The 27753-nt window shown below is 36.6% G+C and overlaps 1 protein-coding gene across 18 annotated transcripts in view; it reads left to right on the top strand.

The window, feature by feature from the left end:
* LOC115220933 (CLIP-associating protein 1-B) overlaps positions 1–27753 on the top strand; it is a 202631-nt gene that overhangs the window by 74027 nt on the left and 100851 nt on the right. For 17 of the 18 annotated variants that reach the window (XM_036510251.1, XM_036510248.1, XM_036510240.1 and 14 more), the window contains exon 9: positions 12173–12243. In XM_036510251.1, coding sequence (XP_036366144.1) covers positions 12173–12243 — 71 coding nt within the window. Of the gene's footprint in view, positions 1–12172; positions 12244–23867; positions 24475–27753 lie in introns of those variants that run through there. The other variant, XM_036510252.1, reaches the window with a different exon arrangement.

Below are 27753 nucleotides of genomic sequence, written 5' to 3'. Positions count from 1 at the left end.
CTCTCTGAACTCTTCCAGCCACCACAAAGTGTTCAACCAGCCCTCATCTTGCATTGTGCTCAACGAAGGATCAACTACTGTGGACTTACTTCCAAAATCATGTAACAAACACTTCCCAAAATTGCAACCCCCTGGAACATCTTGTTGCTAAAATTTTTCTACAAATCTCAATCTGAGTATGAATGCATTGATTTCATCAGTCTGACAGGGTCTTGTAAGGTCATGGACACTTCTTTTTGTGATTGGGGGGGGGTCAAAAAGAAGAAGAAGAAGAAAAAGAAACTTGTTACTCTGCCTTTTCATCAAATTGGCAGTTTTGTATTGATAGTGTAGTTTTCATTAATAGAGCGGTGAGCTGGCAGAATCGTTAGCACACCGTGCAAAGTGCTAAGCAGCATTTCATACACCTTTATGTTCTGAGTTCAAATTCTGCTAAGGTTTTCTTTGCCTTTCATCATTTCAAGGTTGATAAAATAAGTACCAGTCGCGTACTGGGGTCAGTGAAATCAGCTTAATCCCTCCCCTGAAATTGCTGGCCTTGTGCTCAAATTTGAAATCAATATAGTTTCCGTTAATAATAGTTTGCTTTTAGAGATTTGATTGCTTTCACCTTCTCAATGGCAATTTTTTTGTGATTGGCTTTTGGTGAAGCAGGGAGTTCAACTTTGCTGCCCTCTTTTGAGTTTCTTATTGTGACGTAGTTTTATCAGAAATCTTAGACAGCAGAGGGTCGAGTGGTTTCTTGAAACCATCTACCCCTATTCTATGTAGATCTGTCAGATGCTTTGGCAAGGTATTACATAGTCATGGGCCTTTGAATTCCCACCTATTGCAGTCCATGCTCCTTACTGTAGATAGGAAGCCTGGCAGCTATGGAACCATGCAATGGTGTCCTGTTTGGGGCAATGGTATAACTTTGATTCCAATGTTTGGTGCTATATGTATATCTCTTTTATCTGTTATCTTTCACTTGTTTCAGTAATTTGACTATGGCCATGCTGGGGCATTGCCTTCAAGAGTTTTGGTCAAATGAATTGACCGCAGGACTTTTTTAGAACTTTGTATTTGTTCTGTTGGCCTCTTTGCTAAACTGTTAAGTTGCAGGGACATAGCCATGCCAGCACTGGTTGTCAGATGGTGGTGACAGGAACACACACAGACATCTGCCGCCTGACCGGTCCCATGCTGGTGGCATGTAAAAAGCACCATTCGAACATGGTCATTGCCAGTGCAGCCTGACTGATTCTCATGCTGGTGGCATGTAAAAAGCACCATTTGAGCATGGCTGTTGCCAGTGCTGCCTGACTGTCACCTGTACTGGTGGCACATAAAAAGCACCATCGGAATGGTTGGTATTAGGAAGGGCATCCAGCTGTAGAAACCTTGCCAGATCAGATTGGAGCCTGGTACAGCCTTCTGGCTCGCCAGTCCTCGGTCAAACCATCCAACCCATGCCAGCATGAAAAGCGGATGTTGAAACGATGATGTTTCTACTTTGTGTGAATGCAAGAGAATTGAATGTAGCTTTTGCATTTAAATTTTTTTTGGTAAAGAAGTACTTGTGTGGGCGTAAAGGAAATAATTGTGATAAATATTTAAAACTTGAGAATAGTTTTGTTGTAATCAGTTTTGAAAGAAAACTAAATCTATTTGTGATCATCATCCAGTGTTTTAAATTCAGGTTTTGTCCCCATTAACAAGGATGGCTGGATCTACCTCAATGCCATAGCAACTGAGGTAGGCAGGTGCAGCCCACCCCAACCTTTGGGCTGGCTGGTGCCTATTCTTCTTTGCTGTCATGAGGATTTTTTGGAGCTGGATTTTCTACGGGGAGCATGCCCTTGCTTACCCCCCAACCTCAGTTTCTAGACTTGAGTAGTTCCGAGACCAAAGACTCTACTATGATTTTCAAGAAATGTGGTGGCAAACTAGTTCAGGAAGGCAGGGATGCGACTCTCTGAGACCCCTTTTGGAGCCCCACCCCACTACCTGTGATATATATAACTACTTTATTGGACAGTGCAATTCTTGACAATAGAATGAATGCTGCAAGAAGCTTGACAGATTATGTAGTGGTTGTACAAAGCGAGTATTGAGGGTCGTGATTTTCTTGTAGTTTATGGATGCCATGCTTGTTTACTCTTGGATTGATGTGAACTGCAGCTGGATGGGGAGCATTGTTGATTGTGTGAACCAAGGTGAGCTTCTGGGTAAGAGAAAGAACCAAAGCAGTAAGGGTAATGAAACGTTTCAGGCAGATAACTGATAAATCCAGCGTTAAAGATTGTAGTCAAGATCCTAGCAAAGTGACTGCCCTTGGGTGATGTTATCAAACCTGCATGTAATTTATTTGTGGAACTTCACTTTGGTATACACCATAAACAGGACCAAATCTGCATCACTTTAGATCATTCAGAAGCCCCAAACTACTTGGTAGCCATTCTTGAAGTGATTAATTTCTTCCATTTTTGTTGGGTAATCATTCCGTCTAGCTGCATCTATTTAATAGTTCAAGTGACTAAATTGCTCTCAATTTGGTATGGCTGCTCCATTTATTTTGTATTTTTTTGTACAACTTTAGATATTTATATCAGCTATCTTGAATTGGAGAAATAAATATATTACCCATTTCTGAACTCACCAAACTGGAGGAGTACAAAGTGATTAAAAGAATACAGATTAACTGGAACATGCCTACTAATTAGTAAGCTTGCGGTCTTTGGGAATGTATTCCATGTTAATGAATGCCTGATTTTTGGACTTGTGTGGTGCCGACAAAGTTTTTATGTGAGCAGAGAGCGGGACAAGATACTATTAATAGCACTGAAAAATGGATTAAGAAGGAGGAGGAGGAGGAAGAGTAGTAGTCCCTGATTATAATGCTTTGTCTTCTATTCCCTGAGATGGTTAGAAGCATTCATCAATGATATATTAATGCATCTGTTGATTTTAACACCTGAACTGAATATGTAAGAATCAGGTGTTTTTGTTAGTGATGGGATATAAGCTAACAATTTTTTAAATATGCGACCACCCACTTGATCAGCCAACTGATTTAATGATGTGTATTATGAAGTGGATTTATATTCAGAAATGCATTCTTCCAATTTCTTATCTCTGAAAAGGACTTGCTTTTAATATAAATAATTCTGACTTTGTTCACACTTAGAATCATACATTATTTATTTGTGCCAAATAAATTTCCTGAAACCTGTGAGGAAGTTGATTTTCTGGTTCAGTAGCCTATGGTTAGCGTTTGATAAATGATGTTGGTTTTCTGTGACAACAGCTTTGACATGGACATTAGTTTTTTGAACTTTGACCATGAATTTATTAAATCATTTTTTGTTTGAGAAGAAAAGGATTTGTGAAATTTGTTGATCTTAACAAGTAACACGGTTCAATTTGACAAACTTGCAGCATGTTCCTACATCAGCAGGAAATGGTCTCTTGATTCAATAAATGATCATACTTCTCTGTTTTTGTTTCTCACAATTCCTTCTTCAGCCAGGCTACCAGACTAACTTCTTAATTTCATCCCTTCATGTTCAAATTCTTCCAGGATCACCTTTAGCTTTCATCTTTCTTGTCAGTCGGTGAGTTGATTTAGTTGACTAAATTAGTATTTCCTACTTCTAAAACATATGTTTCATCAATGTTCCCTGTGAGGTTGGTAAGAAATGCACCATTGTCATTTAACATCTGTTTTCTGTGCTGGCAGGGTTGGATGGTTTGACAGGAGCTAGTAAGCCAGAGAGCTGCACCAGGCTCCAGTTGCCTGCTTTGGTGTGGTTTCTATGGCTGGATGCCCTTCCTGATGCCAACCACTTAACAGAGTGTGTGCCGGGTGCTTTTTATGTGGCACCAGCACAGGTGCTTTATCCATGGCAACAGCATGGGTGATTTATAGGTGACGCTGGCACAGATGCTTAATGTATGGCACTGGTCCAGAAGCACTTTACATGGCACTGTCATGAGTACTTTTTGTGTGGAACAAGCACCCATGAACTCTCAAGACAGGGACCTCTCAGCTGAGAGAGGGGTGATAAAAAATAATACATTCAACATTAAATTTCAATAATTTTTTTTTTTAATGTAAATGTATCTGTTGTGATGTTTCTAATTTTTCCTCATTTCGCTCGGTATTAGTAAACTACATACTTAAATTTCATCATTTAACTTTTTCTGGTAGTTTCTCCTTTTTTTATCAAAAATCCCATAATAGCACTAAATTTATATTCAACTAAATATGGTGATGAAAATGCAGTTAAGGATGTTCTCAATGGTCCCTAAGCTCAGGATTAAAGTTTGCAGTTTGCTGCTGCAACCATAACTGATGGAACCGATTCTTAAAATTCTGCTTTCTTTGGTTTTTTATTCAATCATTCCTTCTTACTGTTGCATTTCGGTTTCTTCAACACTTGGAAATGGATGTAAAATTGAATCTGGAATCTGCTATTGTGAAAACATCTTCAAATCATTTCAAGAAATACTTCCAAATGATGGCAGTAGACCTGAACATCATGTATTTTTTTCTTTTCTTTCTTTTTTTTCTTTCTGAGTGCTATAAAACTTAGAAATTAGTTAAAATTCTTTGCATTCCATGTGAACAGAATAAACTTTGCACCGAATGCATATATAGCAGCTGTCATTTAAATTAATTCACTTCATAAAATACTCCAATAAATTAATGAAACTTAAAAAAGATAAAACTGACACGTGAGCTCTATGTCACTTCTTCAAGTTGTTTCGCATGGAAATCGCAAAAAGGTTATAAAAGTGACATCATTCAGCAACTCGTGAATTCCACTGCAGAGGAGCCACATTCTTTTTTTGTTTTTCACAACTTTCTGAATAATCCATAATTAAGAGAATTACTTCTGATTTTCTTAAAGGCTGTAACAATGTATTGCAATAAGTGAAGGGAGTGACTAATTGAAGTTTTTTTTTTTTTGCTACTAAATGTTATGGATGTACTGTTAATATATTTCATATTGACTTTTTATGTGTGCAACAAATCCATGGTGGCAGCCCACCACCGCAGCAATCATATTTTGTAAAAAGGAATGACCTTCTATTACACTCTGTGAGTGGTTGGTGTTAGGAAGGGCATCCAGCTGTAGAAACCATGCCAAATCAGAGTGGAGTCTGGTGCAGCCTTCCAGCTTGTCAGCCCTGGTCAAACTGTCCAACCCATGTCAGCATGGACAACAGACATCAAATGATGATGATGATGAATCTCTTTCGCTTGAAAGAAAGAAAGAGAGACGACTTACCTTCAACAACAAGAAATATCTTTTAGTAATTTTTGCTAAATGTGTAACATTTTAGTTATTTTATCTCCCTTCACGAGCGAAAGGTAATACTTTGTTCCCTGCCTGTATGAGTGGATGCCTTCAGTTGTAATGCAAATTGGACAATCCTCAAGCAATCCATTATGTATCTTCCCCATACTTGTCCATTTTGTCTGTTATTGCTCAAAGGAATGAGATTCTTCATGGAATGCAACACGATATGTAGAACCTTATTAGCAGCTACTGAGAGCAGTTCTTCACCAATAATGTCTGGCTTTCTAAATTTGGGAAACATTAAGGAAATTTTGTAAGAAGTGTGTGACCCATCAATGCTGATGAAAGAGATTTTGGTGGATCTGGCTGATTGGGGGTGGGGCTAGGGTCTGTTGTTGACAGATTAAAGCCACATCTAAAATATTCAATGCCCGACTCCTGTGATTCTCTTATGGTTTCATCTATAAAAAGATATATTATTTTATTTATTTTGTTTCTCTATTATTCATTAAATAAGATCCTCCTATCACTGCACTTGATGTGGTTTTACATTCAGTTGGTGATTTGTATTCTTTTCTCCTTGCATTCCTCACCACTCTTTCCTTCCCAATGTCTGCACTCTTCTCCTATCCCCCCCCCCACCGGCCCTCTTGACTCTCCCAGTATCCTCAAGGAGGGCACTAGCGACTAATTTGGGAATTCCATTACTAAATTCTACCACCCTCCTTTACCAAAAGTGGACTCTTCTGCTGCAAAAACAAGTGTTGTCGATTGTTCTCAAATCGGGATTGCTCTTACTTCTTCCACAAATTCTCTCATTTTAGAAGATCTTTTTCCTCTTGGTTTTCTTTGCAATTTAGCTTTTACTTGTTTCAGTCATTAGACTGTGGCCATGCTGGGGCACCTCCTTGAACAAATCAACTCCAATGCTTATTTTTTAAGTCTGATGCTTATTTTAAGATATGGGGATGTTAACAAACCAGCACTGGTTGTCAAGCAGTGTTGGGAGAGAGGGGAACAAAGACTCTCTCTCACACACACACATGCTTCCACACAGTTTCTGTCTCATCAAATTCACTCACATTTTTTTGATCATCCCAGGGCTATAATAGAAGACACTTGCCCTAGGTGCCATGCAGTGGAACTGAACCTGGAATCATATGGTTGGAAAGGAAACTTCTTCCCATGCTTCTGCTACATAAAAGACATTATATGAAAAACCATTAAATTCCTTGAGTCTAAATTCCAACATACTTCAATTTTCTTTTAATAGTTTTGTGGCATTCTCCCTTTTTGGTGCAGTTAAAAACATATTTGACCATGTCTGCACAAATTTACATAATTATAAAAATTATTTGTTTCTAATTCTCTGCTAAAAAGATTTTAACCTAGATATTCATATGAAAATCCATTGTGATAATATTTGATAAAAGATGTTTCATTAGTTGTTACAAGTGTAAGCTACATCTGTCACTGTAGATACAAGTTTGAATAAGTACAGCAATTGAGTTCTATATTTAAGAGACGAGGAATTATGTACATTATTTCCATTTGACAGACCTTTGTCTTCATCTTGTTTGTTGTTAACACATTTCGGCTGATATATCCTCCAGCCTTCATCAGGTGTCTGTGGAGAAATTTCAAACCTGGATTCTAATTCCTAAGATATTTTTCAATGTTGTCATTATTATTATTATTATCATTATTCAGGTCACTGCCTGGAATCGAACTCGGAATCTTGGGGTTAGTAGCCCGTGCTCTTAACCACTATGCCATATACCTGTAGGCTTTTGTTTCCAGGCAGTGACCTGAATAATAATAATAATAATAATAATAATAATAATAATGATAACATCAAAAAATACCTTAGGAATGAGAATCCAGGTTTGAAATTTCCCCAAGACACCTGATGAAGGCTGGAGGATATATCAGCCGAAATGTTGTGTTAACAACAAACAAGATGAGGACAAATATCCATCAAATGTAAATAATGCAAATAAAGTACAGCAATTGTTGATAAAACTTAAAATTTAGTTAGCAGTTGATAAAAGTTAAGATCTGATGTAAGGTCAATGTAAGGAAGTTTTTCACTGTGTGGTAAGAAGCTTGCTTCCCAACCACATGGTTCTGGGTTCAGTCCTCCTGCATGGCACCTTGGGCAAGTGTCTTCTACCATAGCTGACCAAAGCCTTGCGAGTGGATTTGGTTGACAAAAACTGACTAAAGCTTGTAAAATATGTGGGTGGGTCAATTTATTTGACTAAAATTCTTCAAGGCAGTTCCCTCTGTGCAGTGTAATGAATAAAACAAGTAAAAGAAAACCTTTATATAACAAAATGTTAGTGCCAAGCAGTGTTTAGGCATAAGCAAAATTTAGGTCAGTTAAAATATATTTGTGACATATTTCAACTGCTAAATGGCAAATACATTGCAGTTACTTTGGAGAAAATATCTCTCTTATAGTAAAAGTTGTGAAAACACCCAGTTTGTTCAGTGTCGCCATCTATCGGGAATCCTAGACATCAGTGTTTTAATTTATTGACTCTTGTCAATGGGATGTTCCTACATAAGCTTAAGATTTCATGGCATTTATTCAGATGAAGTGGGGAGAGACTACCAAATGGCTTCTCTTTGATTTCCTTTAGCATCCCATATCATTTACTCACATAAAAATGTCTGAAATAGAAGTACACACAGTGGATGCTATTTATTTGATTAAACAAATAAGGACATTTAAGCAAATTTAATAACATCCTGAAAAAAGACAAACATGAAATAAAGTAAAAAAAAAAATATATATATATATATATGTGTATATGTCTCTCTCTCTCTCTCATATATATATATATATAAATAAATAGCTAAATAAAAGCAGAGCAAAAACAATTGTGGTATTGTCACAAATTGGACTGGTATGACTATTCCTGTTATCCAGAAAGACAATAAGTGTCACAGATTTGTTACGTCATGTTATAATAAACTCAACCAAATTGCTTCGTGACTTAGAATTATTTTGTTCTGTCGACTACTGTTGTAATTTTTGTTCTTTTATCTTGTTGCTACTGGCTAATGCCAGATAAGCAGCAGTAATTAGCCATAAACTTTGTTGCTGTCAGCTATTTTTCTTGGAGAATTTGATAATTTCACATAGCTGTTTCAGTAGTGCATTTTAAAACTTGACAATGTCCCATAACTTGAATTTGGAATCTTAACGTAAATGGTATGTGTTTTAGTTTTGTTCTCTGTTTGTTGTGCTAATAAGTTCATGTGGAAAATTATGCAACAGCTTCACAATATGAAACAATTCTGAAAGTCTTTTGCAGCATTCATTACAAAATTGGTGAATATAATACAGCAATATGTAAAGAGTTTTTTTTTTTTTTAAATCCCATTTTTATTTTCATTGCCTTGCTAGAATGTTCTATTCTTCTTCATCCTTTTGTTACCAGATTCCTGTTGAAATACATTGTCTTTCAGTTAATTTTGAAAATGAAGAAGACTTAAATATTATTGTCAACTTGGTGTTTAGAATATAGAATTAACGGGAAATTTTGTTGGAAGGTTTTAATTTATATCACTTAATAACAAGTTCATCTTACAGTGCAATGTAGTAGTAGTAGTAGTAGTAGTAGTAGAGAGAGAGAATATATTCAGGTACTTGATTGGTGTTGTGTTTGGCTTTCAAAAGATGAAAGGTACAGTTGATCTTTGTGGGATTTTATTTAACTCAGATCAGAGAGGGGACGAATAAATACAGTAAGGCATTCTATCTGGTCCTCCAACAACTCTGTCACTTTAACCATTGTATTATATTAAAAAAACAGGCTGGATATATATATATATATATAATATATATATATATATATATATATATATATATATATATATATATATATATATATATATTGTTTTTGTAAATGTTTGTGTTGAGTTAGGATAAAAACCATTTTCCATTAATCTGAGCGGTTACTCCCTACTTACGTAGAGTACAAGTTTATTCTTAAACACTGTTGTTGACAGGGACTTTGAAGCTGGTTTAACTGGCTGAAACTTTGAAGTCACTGTCCACAACATTCTTGTTTCAGAAAACACGTGCACACACACACACACCACACACACACACACACATGCACGTACAAAATTGATATCCTCGTTCTTGCAGTCCATTTACATGTGTGTGTAAATGGAAATTAGATTGTTTACTAGTTTTCTTCAGTTGTAACTGTTGTCCTAGTCTCTCTAATCTTCCTTGAGGATGTTATGAACGTATATTAGGGAAATTTAACTTATTGTAAGAAAGATAATGTCCACCTACTATACAAGTGTTTTATATATATATATATATACATACACTAGATGGTAAATGTTTTTCATTTCCAAATTTATTCCTGTCGAATTTTATCCATTATTTTTGTGGTCATAGAACTTAGCTGTTCTTTCTAATGCATAGAATCCCTATACGTGGATTCTCTATGTGTATAAATATACACTATTATCGTATGACTAATATATAGTCTTCTTGACTAATTTTTTTTGCACATTAGACCACTGGAAATGTAAATTTTGATTGAATGTTTTTAATTTTAATTAAATTCCATTTCCCTTTTGACGTGATTAAATACTATATATATATATATATATCGAATTGAACCAGCCAGGATCCCTGGTCTGGTGGTACGTAAAAAGCACTATCCGACTCGTGGCCGATGCCAGCACTGCCTCGACTGGCTTCCGTGCCGGTGGCACATAAAATACACCAATCTGACCGTGGCCGTTGCCAGCCCCGCCTGGCACCTGTGCAGGTGGCACGTAAAAAGCACCCACTACACTCACGGAGTGGTTGGCGTTAGGAAGGGCATCCAGCTGTAGAAACATTGCCAGATTAGACTGGAGCCTGGTGCAGCCTTCTGGCTTCCCAGAACCCCGGTCGAACCGTCCAACCCATGCTAGCATGGAGAACGGACGTTAAACGATGATGATGATGATATATATATATATTGCCCACAAGGGGCTAAACATAGAGGAGACAAACAAGGACAGACAAAAGGATTAAGTCGATTACATTGACTCCAGTGCATAACTGGTACTTATTTACTTATTTAATTGACCCCGAAAGGATGAAAGGCAAAGGCGACCTCCGTGTAATTTGAACTCAGAACGTTACGGCAGACGAAATACCGCTAAGCATTTCGCCCGGCATGCTAACGATTCTGCCAGCTCGCCACCCTGTTATATATATTGAAGGATTATAATTATCAAATAGTAATTGAATAAATTTTTTAAATTAAAATAAAAAGTTTACTTTGAGATGGCACTGTGGTCAATCAAAAAAATATTAACAGTTGAAAACTACTTTTCTTTTTCTAAATCAGTTTAAAATTTACTCACCTTAACTCATTGTCACGGCAGTCTGTTGGTTACGATGACGAGGGTTCCAGTTGATCTGATCAATGAAACAGCCTGCTCATAAAATTAATGTGCAAGTGGCTGAGCACTCCACAGAAACGTGTACCCTGAACATAGTTCTCGGGGAGATTCAGTGAGGCACAGTGTGACAAGGTTGGCCCTTTGAAATAAAAGGTACAACAGAAATGGGAAAAAGGAGTGAGAGACAGTTGTAGTGAAAGAATACAGCAGAGTTCGCCACACCCCCCACCCTGCCGGAGCCTCAAGGAACTTTGTGCTTTCACTCAATAAACACTCACAATGCTTGGTCTGGGAATCGAAACAGCGAGTCTGCTGCCCTAACCACTGAGCCATTGCGCCTCCACTTACATTAACTATTGATAGTTTCTAATAGAAATTGAAGAAGTGAAACCGCTTTTGTAATGGTGAAATGTCTCACCTTATGAAAGTTTATTTCCTTCTTCAAAGTTCATAAAACAATCCTTTTTGTTATTTTTGTTCCCCAAATCCTACCCTCAAATTCAAGTGGATCTCCTTCAGATAGGAAGACAAAGGAAATATTTTATTGGCAGAGGAAGATTTGTTGCACAAGTTTCTAGACTTTGAGCCAGGCAGGAGACTGTAATAACAAGAAGATATTTAAATTGAATGACACCACTCCGACAGACAGACAGACGATGATTAACCTGCATTCACTGATTGCTCTTTCATTCAGTTCATTACATTTACTCCTACTAATGTGGATTATCTCAGAGTTATAAAAACTGAAGGGCTTGGTAGTGGAAGGGTGTATCAGAGTTTCTTTATTGTTACAAAGGAAAACTCAAGCTTGATTCACTGTTGTAATCTTGTGAGGGGGAGGGTGGGCACCAAACAGAAACTTAAAGGAATCGAAGGAAGGACACCACCAAGAGTGGAGCCTGCAGCTTAATTTGACTGAACATGAGAAAACTCACCTGATCCAGGTACCGGTAGGACTGACAGATCGCTAGCTCTTTGTTGATTTGGTGGGCTTCTTTCAGTTTCCATCAACAGATCCACTCACAAGGCTTTGGTTGAACTGAAGATAATAGAAGACACTCACTCAGTGTGCCATGCAGTGGGACTGAACTCAGAACAATGTGGTTGGGAAGAACTGAATTTACTCCATAAAAGATCAAGAAGTATACCAGCCTACAGTTGAAAGTTCTAAGGAAGTTCTTCCACAAAATTCTGCATATTTTAGGAATTTGTAAATAATGAAATGGTAATTCTTGTCATTACCAATTAAAGTAATCTTAATTATTTTCACTGAGTCACAGCCTCTACTTTCTTTTTTCTAACACCGAGATATAGAATTAAATTCTTTACAAATTGTGCTAAGAATCACTTCACTGAGATTGTCTTTGTGAATGGCACCCATCTTATCTTAGTGAAATTGTAATGGATTTATTATGGAATTATTTTAATATTTTACTTTTTTTTCTTTTTCATTGAAGGTTAAATCACCTTAATCAAAAGTTTGATGAGATAAAAAAATCTGGTAATATGCTTCCAACTGCAGACGTAGGTGAGTACTGTTTATTGTTTCTGTATCAACAACAATAGTTGCTTCTCCTGTATTTGTAACATTCTAACTGTTTCATGATCATACTGTTACAACCTGGCATATATTATGGATATGCCGCCATGTAAGAACATTTAACCATTACAAACTTTCTGTTAGCAATCCACCCTCTTTGTCTGTACTTGATTGAAAGTAGCATAATTAAATTGGATTAATAATTTGTTCTAGATATCAAGATATTAAAAGATTTACTAGGTTAGCTTTGCTTTTGTTTTACGAGAACCTCAACCGGTTGAATTGTGAAGGATTCCGACCTACCAGTCAAAAAGGTAACAGATTTTATTCTGGTCTAACAGTGACTATTCCAAGCATAAGTTCTACCAGTCCATCCTCTCTAACTTTAAATTGGTGCTTCTCAACCTTTTTAATATCCAACCCAGATCCAAAACCTGGATTCTTTTAGAGGGCCTCACCAAAAAGAAATAGAACACAATTCAGTTAAAGAAAAATTTATATTTGTAGGGGGGAAGACCATCACTGGCTGTCAGTAGGATACTTGAAGAATGCATGTATCCCTGGGAGCTGCAGTTGAGAACTGTTGCTTTAAATAGATAGCATGAGAAAATAAGAGTACAAATCCTCATTTGGTTCAACAGAATTTATCAAAATGAAACAATACTTTGCTTCTCAAGAATCTTCAAGAAAGATAATTTTCATACAATATTATGATTAATGTTGCCCTATCTTTAAAGCATTATTTTTATGTGGGTTTTCTCACTGAAATCAGTTCACAGCCAACAAAAGTGTATAAGTGTTGTAGGGAATTCGGTACCAGTTTTATGACTTCGTTTAATGTCCATGTTCCTTGCTGAAATAAGTTGGACAGTGTTATGATTGCATGTTTGTGCGATAGACAGATTAGATGCTGATATTTTTTGTATGTAAAAGAGCCAAAATGCACAATCGTGCACTCAGACCATAGTCTCTTAAAGTGCAGAATATATTTAGGTTTATTTGCTGTAGTTATTATATCCATACCATGGTTTCACACTCATCCTTTTGCTTCTCCATCTACTGTAAAAGTTTGCTCAAGATTGCTGTGACCAAATTCCTAGTTACTGGCATAAAACCATAGAATGGCAGTCACTACAGATACTAACTACAACTGTACTGTAAAGATCAGACTCACTTTACACTATATTCCGTATTTAATTTTAATTAAAATTTTAGGGTTGTCTCCCTTCCCCTCTCCTTTTCTTGTTTTTTACTTTACCTAATTAGTAATTTAACAGAATGATTTTTCTCATTACTAAAGTTGTAATTATAATTTGATAAAACGTCTTGGCTTACTTCATCAAGTGTGCTAGCACCCACTTTGCAGTATATGTAATACAAGAAGATGATGTATGTAAAAGAAATTTAGACAAAAACAGAATTGTAGTTTACCATATGTTGTAATCAATACCTTAGATTATAGGAACAGTCCCCCACCCCCAGCAAACATGTATTGCTAAAATTCAGTGGCTCAGTAGTACATGGGTAGTAGTTTACTTTCTGCTTTTGCTGCAGGACTGATTAAACATTGTTTGCTTTTTTGTTATTCTTGTAAATATTGCAAGTGGCCATTATAAACCCATCCTCATCATTGTCGTTTAATGTCTGCTTTCCATGCTGGCATGGGTTGGACAGTTTGACTGAGAACTGGCAAGCCGGGAGGTTGCCCCAGGATCCAATCTGATTGGGCAGAGTTTCTACTTCATGATTTATTCACTGTTACTACTTCGCTTTCAATCATCATCATCATTTAGCGTCCGCTTTCCATGCTAGCATGGGTTGGACAGTTCAACTGAGGTCTGTGAAGCTGGAAGGCTTCATCAGGCCCAGTCAGATCTGGCAGTGTTTCTACGGCTGGATGCCCTTCCTAACGCCAACCACTCCGTGAGTGTAGTGGGTGCTTTTTACGTGCCACCTGCACAGGTGCCAGACAGAGCTGGCAAACGGCCACGAACGGATGGTGCTTTTACATGTCACCGGCACGGGGCCAGGCGAGGCTGGCAACGGACACGAACGGATGGTGCTTTTACGTGCCACCAACACGGGGGCCAGACAGAGCTGGCAAACGGCCACGAAACGGATGGTGCTTTTACGTGTCTTTCACATTGTATGTCTCTTTCACTGTGCAAAGTACTGACTACATCAATGTGATGAAAGTAGAGGAAAGATAAACACGAGAGCAACATGCAATGCAAAAAGTTTAAATTTATCAACGACTGATTTCACTTAATTATATCCAGAATACGAGTGGACCCTATTTTATAACACTGGCATTTGACATCATTTTTCATCAGAGACCGTAATGATCCCCATTTATAATAAATATTATAAGTAAGATTTTAGTGAAATGGAACTCAAATTAGATCATGTCAATGTTTTCTGTCTGTATATTTCTGCATTAGTTATTTGAGTTTGAAGAAAAATCAATGGACATTCTTTTAAAAGGTTTATTCTCTCTGCTAATCTTTCAAATATTTGTACTGATTCGATTGAGTAGCAATGTTGTCTTTTGTCCTGTGTTGGTCCTCCTCATCATCATCGTTTAACATCTGTTTTTTTATGCTGGCATGGGTTGGAAGGTTCAACTAGGGTCTGGGGAGCCAGGCTCCAGTCTGATCTGGCAGTGTTTCTACAGCTGGATGCCCTTTCTAATGTTGATCACTCTGAAAGTGTAGTGGGTGATTTTTATGTGCCACCGGCACAGGGGCCAGAGGAGGCTGGCATCGACCGTGATTGGATGGTGCTTTTTACATGTCAGCGGCACAGGAGCCAGTCAAGGTGGCACTGGCATTGGCCAGACGGTGCAGCACAGCTTTTTTGTTCAGAATACACTTTTTCTACAGTAACAAAAGGATTTAAAAACAAAGTTTATTTAATCTGTTCTTTTTAAAGATTTAATTACCAACTTCATTACTGTATGAACCACTCCTTACCAACTTCCATCAATACCATCATTCTTTCTTAAGTTCAACATTATTACTGTGCATCACTCTCTCTCTCTCTCTCCTTCTACTACTCCTCACCTCAATCACTCTGTTCCATCGTATCCTTGTTTCCTTCACCTATGCATCCTGGTTCTTCATTTATCATTGCTTACTCCCCCCCCCCCTCATGTTGCCTTGGGTGAATGGACATACTGTGAGGACCCTTTAGTCTTGCAGGGTACAAGGTAACCCCACTAGTGCTGGTGTTGGGATAAAATGCACCCAGTACACTGTCCTACTCATTCCAGTATGGAATGCAAATGGAAAATGATGATGATGATGAGGAGGAGGAGGAGGAGCATGTGTGGCTTGATGGGAATAATAAAATCAAATAATGACAGCATGTTATTTTAGTAACTTTTGTTATCATCATCATCATCATCATCATACCAACAATAATATTTTTATTGTCTTTGAATAAAAAGCAAAACAAAACGATGATAATCTCTTTCAAGGTCATGTAATTTATTCTGTAGATGTGTTGGTGTTATTGGGTTGTTTGTCACGAATGTCAGGAATGTACCAGCCTCGTTACTGTAAACAATTTGCTTGCATTGCAATGTCTTGTTTGATTGCTCCTTTGGGTGTGAAGAACATTGAAATACTTGGGATCTAAACCTGTGTCACTGTAATTCTCAGCTGGCCTTGCTTTAGATCAGGGCTGAGGTTCTGCTTACTGAGGAAGGCTTAGGGAGTAAACCCTGACATCAGATATAGAGCTATGAATCCCTTTTAATACTGTCCCAAATGTCATTCAGGGTAATTCCTGCAGCAACGTGGGTTCCAAACTATATTGCTATATTCTTTTCCATTCAATCTTGTGTGTAGAGACCAGTCATTTGGTCACCAACTCATACTTACTACTTTGCTTGATTCCTTCCATTGAAAAATAAATACCATTTAGTTCTTTATGGTCTTTAATTAAGTCTCCATTTGAAAGTTTATCACTGAAATATACATGTGATGGAGTGATTGTGATGTACTTTGATTTGTCATTTGCCAAACTCTTGATTTTTCAGAGCATTGATGCCATATATGTCCATTGGTTATCTTATATGGTAGGCTTTTCCTTTGCTACAGCTTTATGTGTTTGTGAAGCAGTAGGGTTTTCAACATGACTTCATGACAAGTTTTTATTGACAAATACTTGTTAGTTTGAGTTCTTTAGCCCCAGGTTGTCCCTGGTTGAGAGAGAAACCTATGATCAAAGGCAATCCTTATATGACTATCCCATTGGAGATGTAAGGCATCTAGGACTGTATTATCCTATGTATTCTTCATTTTAAAGTTTGTGGTCTAAGGGAGTTTTGGCTACTATTTTTAGATAGTTGAGTAACCACAGAAAAGCACCTTCGATTGTTGCTGATTGTTATGTTAAAATTTGACTGATTAAAAGAGAACTTTTTATTTTTCCTTAATATTATCAAGTCAGTGGATTGTTATTAATCAAACCCGTAGGGAAGACATGTATGTGGTCACTCAACTTGTTAGAAATAGCTACTAAATCTCCTTCAAGTTGCATCCTGCCATCTTAAAAAGTTGAGTAACATAGTGGATAATGAAGTCCTTGATATTGTTTGAAATTAAATTGAAGTGATCATGACTGGGACCTCTTTGGTAGATTTGTTCACTGCCAGGACTAGCCTTGGGCTAAACACCACCACCACCATCCAGCTAATGCTTAGGGCATTTGTTTCTTCAGTTTTATATTAAGATTGTGTATCACTCTTTGCTGAAGTCTTTGACATCACCACCACCACCACCACCACCACCACCATGATGGGTGAACCCTACATTGTTTTGCCACTTGCTGTGGCCCTTCATCAACTGAGACAGCAACTGATAAAAAGAAACAAACAAAATAACTGGTCATCTCAGTTGTTGTTGTTGTGTGTGTCATTGACTTGCTACAAATTACAATTTTGTCATCTAGTTCCAGTCATGAAGCAGCTAAACCTTAACTCTCTCTCTCTCTCTCTCTCTCTCTCTCTCTCTCTCTCTCTCTCTCTCACTCTCACACACACACACACACACACAGCAACCTGTTGCCAGTTTTCCTTTCATTAAATTCCTAATTCTCGTGGAACACAAACTGCAATTTGAATGGGTTTCTTTTTCTCTCTCCTCAAACACAACCCCCCCCCCCGGTGTTTTCAGTGACCGTCAATAATTTTGACTTATAACAACCTTATAATTGAAACTCTTCACAGCAATCAGAAGAAAAGAAAATATAGATATTTGTAAAGTAATTTAATTTGCCATGGCAACAGATGAACAAATGTTTGGCACTTTTTACACACATAACTAGGAAAGCCAACCATCTGGACCATCACGTTAATATAAGCTATAAAAATGTTGTTAAACACTTAATACCTTCTTCTTGTAATGATACCTGTACTTCTGTGACGAAACTTTCCAAATATTTATGCCTCAGGTAGACATAAAAATGTTGATGAGAAGTTTTTATGATTTCATTTCAAAACAATTCAGGATAAAGTTAATAGGATTTTATTACTCACCCTCTCCCTCTGCTCTGCTCTGTAATTGTGAAGTTCTCCATTGTAGTTTATGTCTATGGCTTTTACTGCTGGTTTTTTGTTTTGTTTTTTAATTTTTTTTTTTTTTTTTACCCTGTCAGGCTCTGGGTGGTGATCTTGATACGTTGGAAGAGGGAACATATGTTGAGTGTAAAGAGAGGATAGGTTTTATGTTATATTGCCAGAAGTTAATGGTGATTGGGTTTCACAGTTGATAAAAGCAGGTCATGTGTGACTGTCAGAAACAAGAAAGTATCACAGTGTTATTGGAAGCAAAGGTGTTTTTTCTAATTCCATAAGACTAGCTTACCAGTTTTGGGTGGGGGGAGTCATCATCATCATCATTTAATGTCTGTTTCTCCATGCTGGCATGGGTTGGATGGTTTGACAGGAGCTGGCAAGGTCAGAAGATTGCAAGAAGCTCCACTGTCTGCTTTAGCATGGTTTCTATGTCTGGTATTTTTGCCCTACAGTGTGTATGTAGGTGCCTTGTATATAGCACTGGCAAAAGTCAAGCCATCAAGCCAGACATGGCCTCTTAACTGAAGCGGTGGGGGAGTTATATTGAGGGAAGTGGCTTTGAACTGGGTGATGAGAGGTTAGAGTATGCAGAGAGGGATAGAAATAGGTGTCTTGCAATGGAGGAGATACATGGCTACCCCAGTTGGAAATGGAGAAAGAGAACAGAAAAATAAAGTCTTTCTATCTGAATTGGAGATATTTAAGAACAACAGTTTTAAATTTAAATCAGGTTAAACTAGGTTGCAGAATTAGTTAATTCAGAACTTAAACCAAATAGCAATTTGTTACATACAAATAAATAAATAAAATAAAATAAAGGGAAAGAAAATGATGATGATGATCATGATGATTTCCTAGACACCAGATCAAGTTTTGCCAGAGAGAAAGGAGGGTCAGTTGGTCCCTGGGAAGGTGAAACAAATTCAACTTTGTCAGAATAATTTGAACAGTAAAAAAAAAAAAAACAGCCTGACTTGCTTCTGTCTCCAGTAACACCACTGCTCACGTAATGATTATAATAATTACCAATGAAATAAAATCGTTGGATCGTATCTGATTCTGTTTGCAAGGGTTATAACAAATTTGTTCTATGGCTGGCTCAAGCAAACAAGAAACATGAGTGTAGTTACCCGTAAACCTAAGATTCATATTTCAAGCAAAGTTTTTGCGTTTGTAGATTAATTTTGTGATGAATCATAAAAAATGGATTGATTCCAACTGATCAAAGACATCCTGAAAGAGATTAGGTGAATTAGGGATTTAAGATTCAAAGCTTTTGAGTTGACTGGCTACTGTGTCATGTAGTACTTAATCCAAGAAGAGCTTAACAAGGTTCCTGGGTTAATTCAGAAGAATTCAGATTGAGTAAATATGAAAGCAGTGAATTGTAAAACAGCCCATTTGCACACTGTGTTTTCCTTTCATTTAATAATATATTTCTAGATTAGCCTAGGTTGGACAGCAGGGAAAATGAATGGAGTTGCTGGGATTATTGTAGAACATACTTTACATCAGAATGATGAGAGACAAATACCCACATTCAACTGAACTGGAAATCCCTAAAACTGTTTCGTCATGAACACAATTTGGGTTTTTACATGAATATGGTTGCAGACCTATTTCTGTGGTTCAGAGGTTTGTTCCACAATCCTGTGGTTCCAAGTTTGTTGTTACTGCAATGTAGCATGGACAGTTGACTTTTACCATAGCCTGTCATGTATGTATAAAAATATACACATTGTTGAAAAAATTGCTGATAAATTGGTCGAGCAGACCTTCAATTAAAGAAATACATTCCACCCATGATCATTCCATTTTTCTAGTTGTGCCGAGGACTACATTATTCTACAGTGTATTTTCCTTGTGTAAGGAATTTTAGTGACCCGTCACTGCTATTTTTAGCTTGTTGAACAACTCTATGGAGGCTCCACCTATAATATTGAATCAGTCTTAGCTTCATCTGAATTGTTGTTGAATATATTAGAATTTTTATTTTGTCTCCATAGAAAGCTGTGAACAGGTCTTGGGTTTTATTTGAACAATAGTGGGACAGGGAGCTGGCAGAATTGTTAGCAGACTGGGCAAAATGCTTGGTAGCATTTCTTCCATCTTCATGTTTGGGGTTCAAATTCTGCTGAGATCGACTTTGCCTTTCACTTTTTGGGGGGGTTGATAAAATAAGCACCAGTTGATTGACTCACCCACTGCCCTTCCATCGGCTTGCCAGCCTTGTGCCAAAATTTGAAAGCAATATTTGGAACTCTGCAACTGATAACAATAACTATTTCTAATGCCATATTATTATTGGAGTTTTGTTGGTGATTGAGATGAAAATGGTTTGTCATAAGAATGGTCAAAAACTGCCAAAAACCCTATAAAAGTTGGGATTAATCAGAAGCTTATGTAGAGCTATTGAGAATTAATATGAAATTATTATTGAAACTAACAGGTACATAAATAAGGGAAGAGTCTACAGCCAACCACTTTTCCCATTTTTAATCAGCTTGAATTCAAGTTGAACTGGTGATTTGTTTGTTTATGTCAGTGTGTGGTTGTAACTACGTAATTTATTGCATCTCCTTCTTCATATTTGTTTTATTAGTTCAACACTTGACTTTTTAGAGTACATTGGTGTCATGCCTATAGCATTACTGAATGTAATTTATATTGGGTGCCCAAATTTACACAAGTTCGCCTCCCTCAAAATTGTATGTTATAAGTATCAGAAGCATGGCAAATAAGACAATTATATGTCATTACTTTAGAGTTAGCAATGTTTTATTGGACCATTTATTTATCTTTTGGGTTTTTATCTCCATCTCATTCAAAAAATTCTTTAATCATAGGCAGATGACATATCTCTAATATGCATGTACATAGCTTTAAGGGAGGATTGAACAACTGAGAAACTTTATTCCTAACATAGCTGCCCTGCCCTTGTCCCCACTTCTACAGCTTTTTAAAGCAAACCTACCTAAGCATAGGGGCTATTGAGCAATAAATGCAATTATGAAAGTGGTTTACCTTGATCAGAGATTGGACTGCCTTTTGATGACAGGAAAAAAAGAGAAAGTTTGGCTTTAGAGTAAGAAAGAGAGAGAGTACATGGATGTTTTGAGATTTGTTGAATTGATTGGAAATATCAAAAGACGACAAAGTAACAGATGTAGTCAGTTGAGAGATTTTGATTTAACTGTGATTGTAGGAGCAGAGGGGGAGAGAAGGAAGGGAAGTCAGGTGTATTGAAGTGATTATGGACAATACTTAAAAAGAGAAAAAGAGGTGAGCTGAGGTAGATAAATGTCAGTAATACAACTGTTAGCGTTGGAATGAGTTTGGAGAGGAGAGAAGGCGTGGGGGGGGGGACCGTTTAACCAGAATATCCGGAAGTTTTTGTTATTAAAATTGAGATACGAGAATGGTGGGGAGAGTGGATTTTCACAGAAGTTGGTAGTGTAGTGTGTAGCTTGGACAGTAGAGATAAGTTGACAGATTTGTGTCCCAGAGACATGGCTTGCATTTTAGGTAATGTTGTTAGGTAAGGTTTTTTAAAAGCAGGATGTGAAGTGGTTCATTGGCTGTTGGTAAAATGAGTTCCAGTAATAAAGGCAGTCGGTTATTCTGCTGGAGTTTGGATAGAAGAATTTCAGTTAGAATAGAGGACGGAGTTTGTCATAAATAATAGTGGTGGCTTGAATTTTTAAAGCTTATATTAATGTTAAAGAATGTTTGCTATTGTTAATGCTAAAAGAGGAACTTTATCATGAATCAGACAGTTATATATTCTATATAGTGTTAAATATGGAACACGAAAGTGGAAACACCCCAAAAAGCAGGCAAGGAATAAATTGGGGTTTGCTCTTTTAAAGACAAAATAAAATATTATGGATGAGGAAGTAGACTAAAAGATTACTCTTTACTAAATGCTTGCAACAAAAATTTAACTGGAAAAGAATTCAGTAAAAAAACGTATTTTCAACAGCTAAACTTCTGTTATTAGTAAGACTAGGAATACACGGGATGACGAAACAGTTGTCAGAAAATGATAATGTGAGAGGAAGGGAGATACCCCCACCATTTGTTTATTTTAACACCAGGAAGATATAAAAAAAGAAGAAAAAAATTCATTTAGTTTTTGTGTTTCATTATTCATATTTGAAGTAATTATAATTAAGCCACCACAACCACCATTGTATTAACGCTCACTTTTTTCTATGTTTGCATGGGTTAGACAGAATTTATTGAAGCAAATTTTCTATGGTGGGATACTCTTCCTGTTGCCAACCCTTCCTCATTTCCAAGAACTACTACTGCCAAGCTCCATGTAGATTGTCATCATCCATTATACTGCTTTCAGTATAATGGTTTGGCTCCTACTTTATTTAGTTACAGACGAAATGAAGGAGAAATTCTAACATTTGATTTGTGAACAAAGTGTTTCCTGATGACCTGTTGTGGTCAAGCATCCAAATGCAGAGTCCCAAATGAATTGCAATAGACACCGGTTAATAATCATTTGTTTCTATGTAAGGAACAAATGATATTAACTTGTGTCTATTGCAGTTTCTCATATATGTGTACACACACACCTCCCTCAGTCTCCGTCCACTAGATCCACTTACAAGACCTTGGTCGGCCCAAGCCGCAGCTGAAGATACTTGCCCAAGGTGCCACACAGTGGAACTGAAACCATGTTGTGACACATTTTCTTATCAGTACTTTATAGCCGAACAGTTATTCTGTGCTGATGAAGGGAAATAACCTGGAAATCGCAATACACAGATATTGTTTTGAGCTGAGTGGGGGGTGCTAGATATAAGGACACAGATCATGTCATTTAGCCAGCTGGAGACGGTCTCCTGGGGCTAAATTACAGCAACAATCATCCTAAACCAGGAATGCCATGTTATGTTGGCAAACAATCTTTACTCCAAAGTACTTTATTTGTTGTAGGAAATGTTTAAAAGTGACTTTTATTAAAGCTCTCATCTTCTTAGGAGAGTGAGAAAAGGACAAAAACTGGCTTCAGGTAATGAATAATAATAGTACAATTTCAGTGTCTATCATATATGCAATAAATTTCAGAGATCCAACCACTTGTCATCATTCTTTGCATACCGTAACTTTGCTTAAGGTAAATTTATTAGATAAACCCCCCCCCCCTACCGTATGAATGAGATCTGAAAGAGTGAGAGGAAGATGGAGGTCAGGTGGGGTGGCTTTGCAGTAAACCCCTACTACTACTATTGTTGTTGCACTAACATCTGAAGTTCGAGTCGCTCACTCTCAGTTGATAATTGGAAAAAATTACTTTAGCTTAATGATGTTTTCATTTACTCATCTTGATAGCCCCTCCCCTCCATACTCAATCTCTCTCTCTCATTAATCAATGTGAATAATTAGTCAATTGTTACTTCAAGTCTAAATAAGTACAGCTGTTGCTATTAATTATAAAGATACCTCCCTGGCTATTTCCATATTATTGCTGGTTTTTTTTTTTAAATTATTTCTTCTGTCTGTTTTGTTTTCATTCATTTCATTCATTCTGTCATTCCTATGGTGGTTTTCCTTTTTTTTTTTCCGTCTCTTCCATCTTGTTTTGGACTGTATTTTTTTTTTTCTACTGATGCAAAATAAATATTTATATTTAGATGACCTGCCTGTCACTGTGAAGTCAGAACAAGCTCTGTCGGTCTCACTAGTTTTATTATAAATTAGAAGTGAAGACAAATGTAAACAGTATATTTTTTCCTCTCTATCCGATCCTATCTAGTTAATGCAATGACTTTGCTATAATTTTAGTTTAGAGAGTGCAGCTATTTTCTAGGTTGATTTAAAAAAAGAAAAGTTTTTAGACAAATGCAAATGTTTACTTTTTAAAAAGTAAATTTATATAAATATTTAAATGTTTTAAAAGGAGGAAACAGGAAGAAGAAAAAAGCCACACGGATTTTGAAATCTATGAATATTGATGCCTTAGTATATTTAATTTACCTTTTAAACGACTATTTTATTTCTTTAGCTGTTTCTTCTTCCTTTTCTGTGAAGCCAGTCTGTCATCCATAACTAGTAGACATACACATGATGACAGTTGTTCTCCCATTTATTTAACCGACTTGTCAAAGCTGTGTCTCCTCAACCAGTAAATAGGTTGTGCTACTTGCCGTGCTTGTATATCAGCTCTGTCCCATTACTACAGTCAAGATGTATTTACAAACACTGATAGGTTTTCGTTTTTTACGCTATTCTAAATACCATCAGAATTTTTATACAGCTATAATACTGTGATGTATGATCAATTTAAAATCTGTCACCATGGAAATAGATTTTCTCTTTAGAAATTAAGCTTTTTCTGAGATTTCTACCTCTTATTAAATTGATGCTATTCAGATTATATATTTATTAAAAGAAGAAGAGAGAAAATGTAACCAAAATTGACTGGGGCCACAGGAATGATGTATGTAAGGTAGAGATAAATAACGTGGGATGTATCACACTATGTATCATGGAATCTGGAGAATTATGGTCTTCTCCCCTTATGAACTATAAATCCCCTTTTGATGATTTTGAGGATCTTTATAAAAATATTGCACAAATTCAAGATGAAGTGGAAACTGAGGAATATCCACCTGTGTTTTGTAAGTAAACATCATTTCTAACGCAGACTTGTTTTTCAAGCTCTTCATCTTCCTTTTATAATTTTGACCAGTTCCTACTTGTTAGATAATGTTTTGACAAGTTAGATTTTTAATTAATAAAACACTAACTTAATTATTTTAGAAGGCTGTGAAATTTTAAATTTGGTCTTTGAATAAAGTAATGTTTAGCTTAAGGCTTAGTCGTGTAGCTGTTTCAAGTTTTCTTTTATTACAAATATTTCTTTACTACTATTACCACCACCACTATCACACTACTACTACTGTTGTTGCTTAACTCTTTCCAGTCAGTGAATATGTCTGATATTATTAATATGTAAACATATTTTCTCTGTCTGTTGAAGAGAATTTTGCGTAAAAATTCAAAAGGAAGCCAGTTGTCTGTGTCTTTGCTTTATTTCTACATTTGAATGTCTGAGATAAGTTATTGTTAAGATTTTAGTTTTCTGAGAGATGAAGGATGTTTTTTTCTCTTGGGGTAGCCAAGTATACCCTCTACGGTAAGACAATTATCTCTGTCCCTTTGTTATACTCTAACCTCTCATCTGGCTCACAGCAACTACTCTCAGTTTCACTCCCTCTTTCAGCTGAAAGGCGTTTGTTTTGCAGGCTCTTTGGTGACCCTACCGCTGCCAGGTAAAAAGCTTCTATGCTGGTGTCACGTAAAAAGCACCTGTGCTGGTGCCACATAAAAAGCACCCAGGACACACTGTAAAGTGGTCAGCGTTAGGAAAAGCATCCAGCTGTAGGATCCAGACTGGAACGTGGTGCATCTCTTCAGTTTACCAGCTCCTGTCAAACCATCCAACCCATGCCAGCATGGAAAATGGATGTTAAATAATGATAATTTATACTCACATTAATTTCATTTAGTTTGATCTTTGATCATCGTTAGGTGTGTTCCTGGGTGTGTACCTTGTACTGGAAGGGATTCAGACAAAGACTATTTATTTCCCAAGTAAAAGTAGAAGCTTTTATTCATGTCTTGGAGATCAAACCTATCAAAATTCTGTGTAGATGTTGCTTCATCAATAGAATCGATAGTAATAGTTTGAAAAGTTTCAATCACATGAGAGATCTGTTGTTATAATACTTCTTTATCTCTTTAGCATTCAGATTATTTTATCAAATGAATTGTTTATTTATTTACGTTGTTTTCAATTAAGCATTATCCGTTAGCTTTGAGGTTTCGATAGTATGATTATTTATTATTATAATGACATTGTAGGGTAGGTTCAAAATGCTGGATCTGGCTGGTTTGAACATAAGATGGTAGAATATTTTGGTCTAACATGGTCAAAAGGTTAATGATAGTTCATATTAAAAAAATGTTTCCCTGATTTTTATTTTTTTCTTCCACCCTGCTAATGTTTCATGATATAGTAACTATAAATAGTTACTAATGTGGTATTGTTATTTAACACCAGGTTGACTAACCCAGCACACTCATGATCAAAGGTATTCTAGCTGTGATCACAATATCTTTTTGTCAAACATCACATGTCCAGGATTACAGGATCTGTTGTATCACTCCTTTTCCCAGATGGTAGGGTTTAATTTAAGAGAGATTCAGCTGCTTTTTATAGCTGGTCAAGTAACTACATAGAAACTCTTTCATTCAGTCATTTATTAATTTCTTAAATTGATAAAATGGAAAAAAATTGTTTCAGTAAATATTTACAATAGGCACAGACATCACTGTTATGGTAAGAGACTTGCTCCCAAACTGCAAGGTTCTGTGTTCAATCCCTCTGTGTGGCACCTTGGGCAAGTGTCTTCAACTATAGCCCTAGGCCCACTGAAACCTTGTGGATTTAGTAGACAGAAACTGAATAAAAGCTTGTGTGTGTTTGTCCCCCACCACTGCTTGATATGTTTACATCCCTGTAACTTAGCAGTTTGGCAAAAGAAATCGACAGAATAAATGCCAGGCTTTAACAAAAAAAAGAAGAAAAAAAAACTACTGGGGTTGATTCATTCGACTAAAACTTCTTGAAGTCTGTGCACCAGCATGGGCTGCAGTCCAATGACTGAAACACCTAAAAGATAAAAGATAATATTTTTGTTAATCAGAGGAAATTTATTCAAAGGAAGTATTTTTGGCAAAAATTATAGATGTGTCAGATTTAGGAAAATATCTCTTCAATTTCTCTGTGTGTGTGTGTGTGTGTGTGTGTGTGTACACACTCAATCGGAAACTATAAATTTTGCATGCCTCTTGTTATATGTTTTCTTTAGAATACGATTCTTTTCATTTTCTATTTCCTCTTTTATTTTGTTGGCCTCTATGAACTTTTAGATTATTGTTTATAGGACGTAAGTATCATTTATTCAATAAGCCATTTGTCGTGCTTAAGAAACTAATCTTGACAGCTGTGGGTTATAATTTTCTCAGATTTAATCTTTGATAGATTTAAAATAGATACCACTTCTATGAAAGTGTGCTAGTCATTGTTACCAAGAGACTGTGTTCAGCTATGAAACGATAATTATAAAAGAAAGAAATGTGTTGGAATAAAGAAAATACATAATGCCTCTTTTTAGGTATTCTTTAAACAAGGGCACGACTATTTATTTAAGAATTATAAAAATACCATATGAGAATAAGAAAGTGTTATCTGTAGAAGGCTTATGTCGGCTGTTGTAATTATGTGTGTGTGTGTGCACATACACATACACACACTCATTGAAATAGTATAGTTTATACGAAGCATTGTGAAATAGTTTAGTGCTTTAGAAAGCCTCTACAATGAGAGTTGGAAATAAAGGAATGACAATCAAAAGAAGACAAAACCGGGAAAGTTATAAAGTTTTTGTTTACACATTTTTTTCCGACTCACATTGCAGAGACTTTCTAAAACCCATCATATTTTGTGTGTGTGTGTGTGTGTGTGAGACTCTGTATCCATCAGGGTTCAGTTATCAGATCCCTCCTGTTCGCTCGCCCATAAATGAAGAGTTTAAGATTGGTTACAATATGAACTTTGATATGCTGGTGACCTAGTTCTCATGACTGAATCTTTTGAGGAATTAAAGAAGTTCCAAACACGGAAGCGAAAGTTAGTAGGCTGCAAAGTAAACCAATCAAGGACAAAGGTTTTGTTTTGTAGAAAAGAAGGCCTGATTCTGACATCAGGGTGGCCATGTGCCATTTGCAGAAAAGGGACAGGTTGGAATTCCATACTATGGGTGCACAAGAGAAGCAGTGGGACCACATGCAAGCTGACAGAGAAGGACTTTGTTAGTAATGAATTGCTCTGG

The sequence above is a fragment of the Octopus sinensis genome, linkage group LG17 (genome assembly GCF_006345805.1).
Source record: "Octopus sinensis linkage group LG17, ASM634580v1, whole genome shotgun sequence".
NCBI classification, from domain to species: Eukaryota; Metazoa; Mollusca; class Cephalopoda; order Octopoda; family Octopodidae; genus Octopus; species Octopus sinensis.
This window is presented reverse-complemented; position numbering and strand designations above follow the sequence as displayed.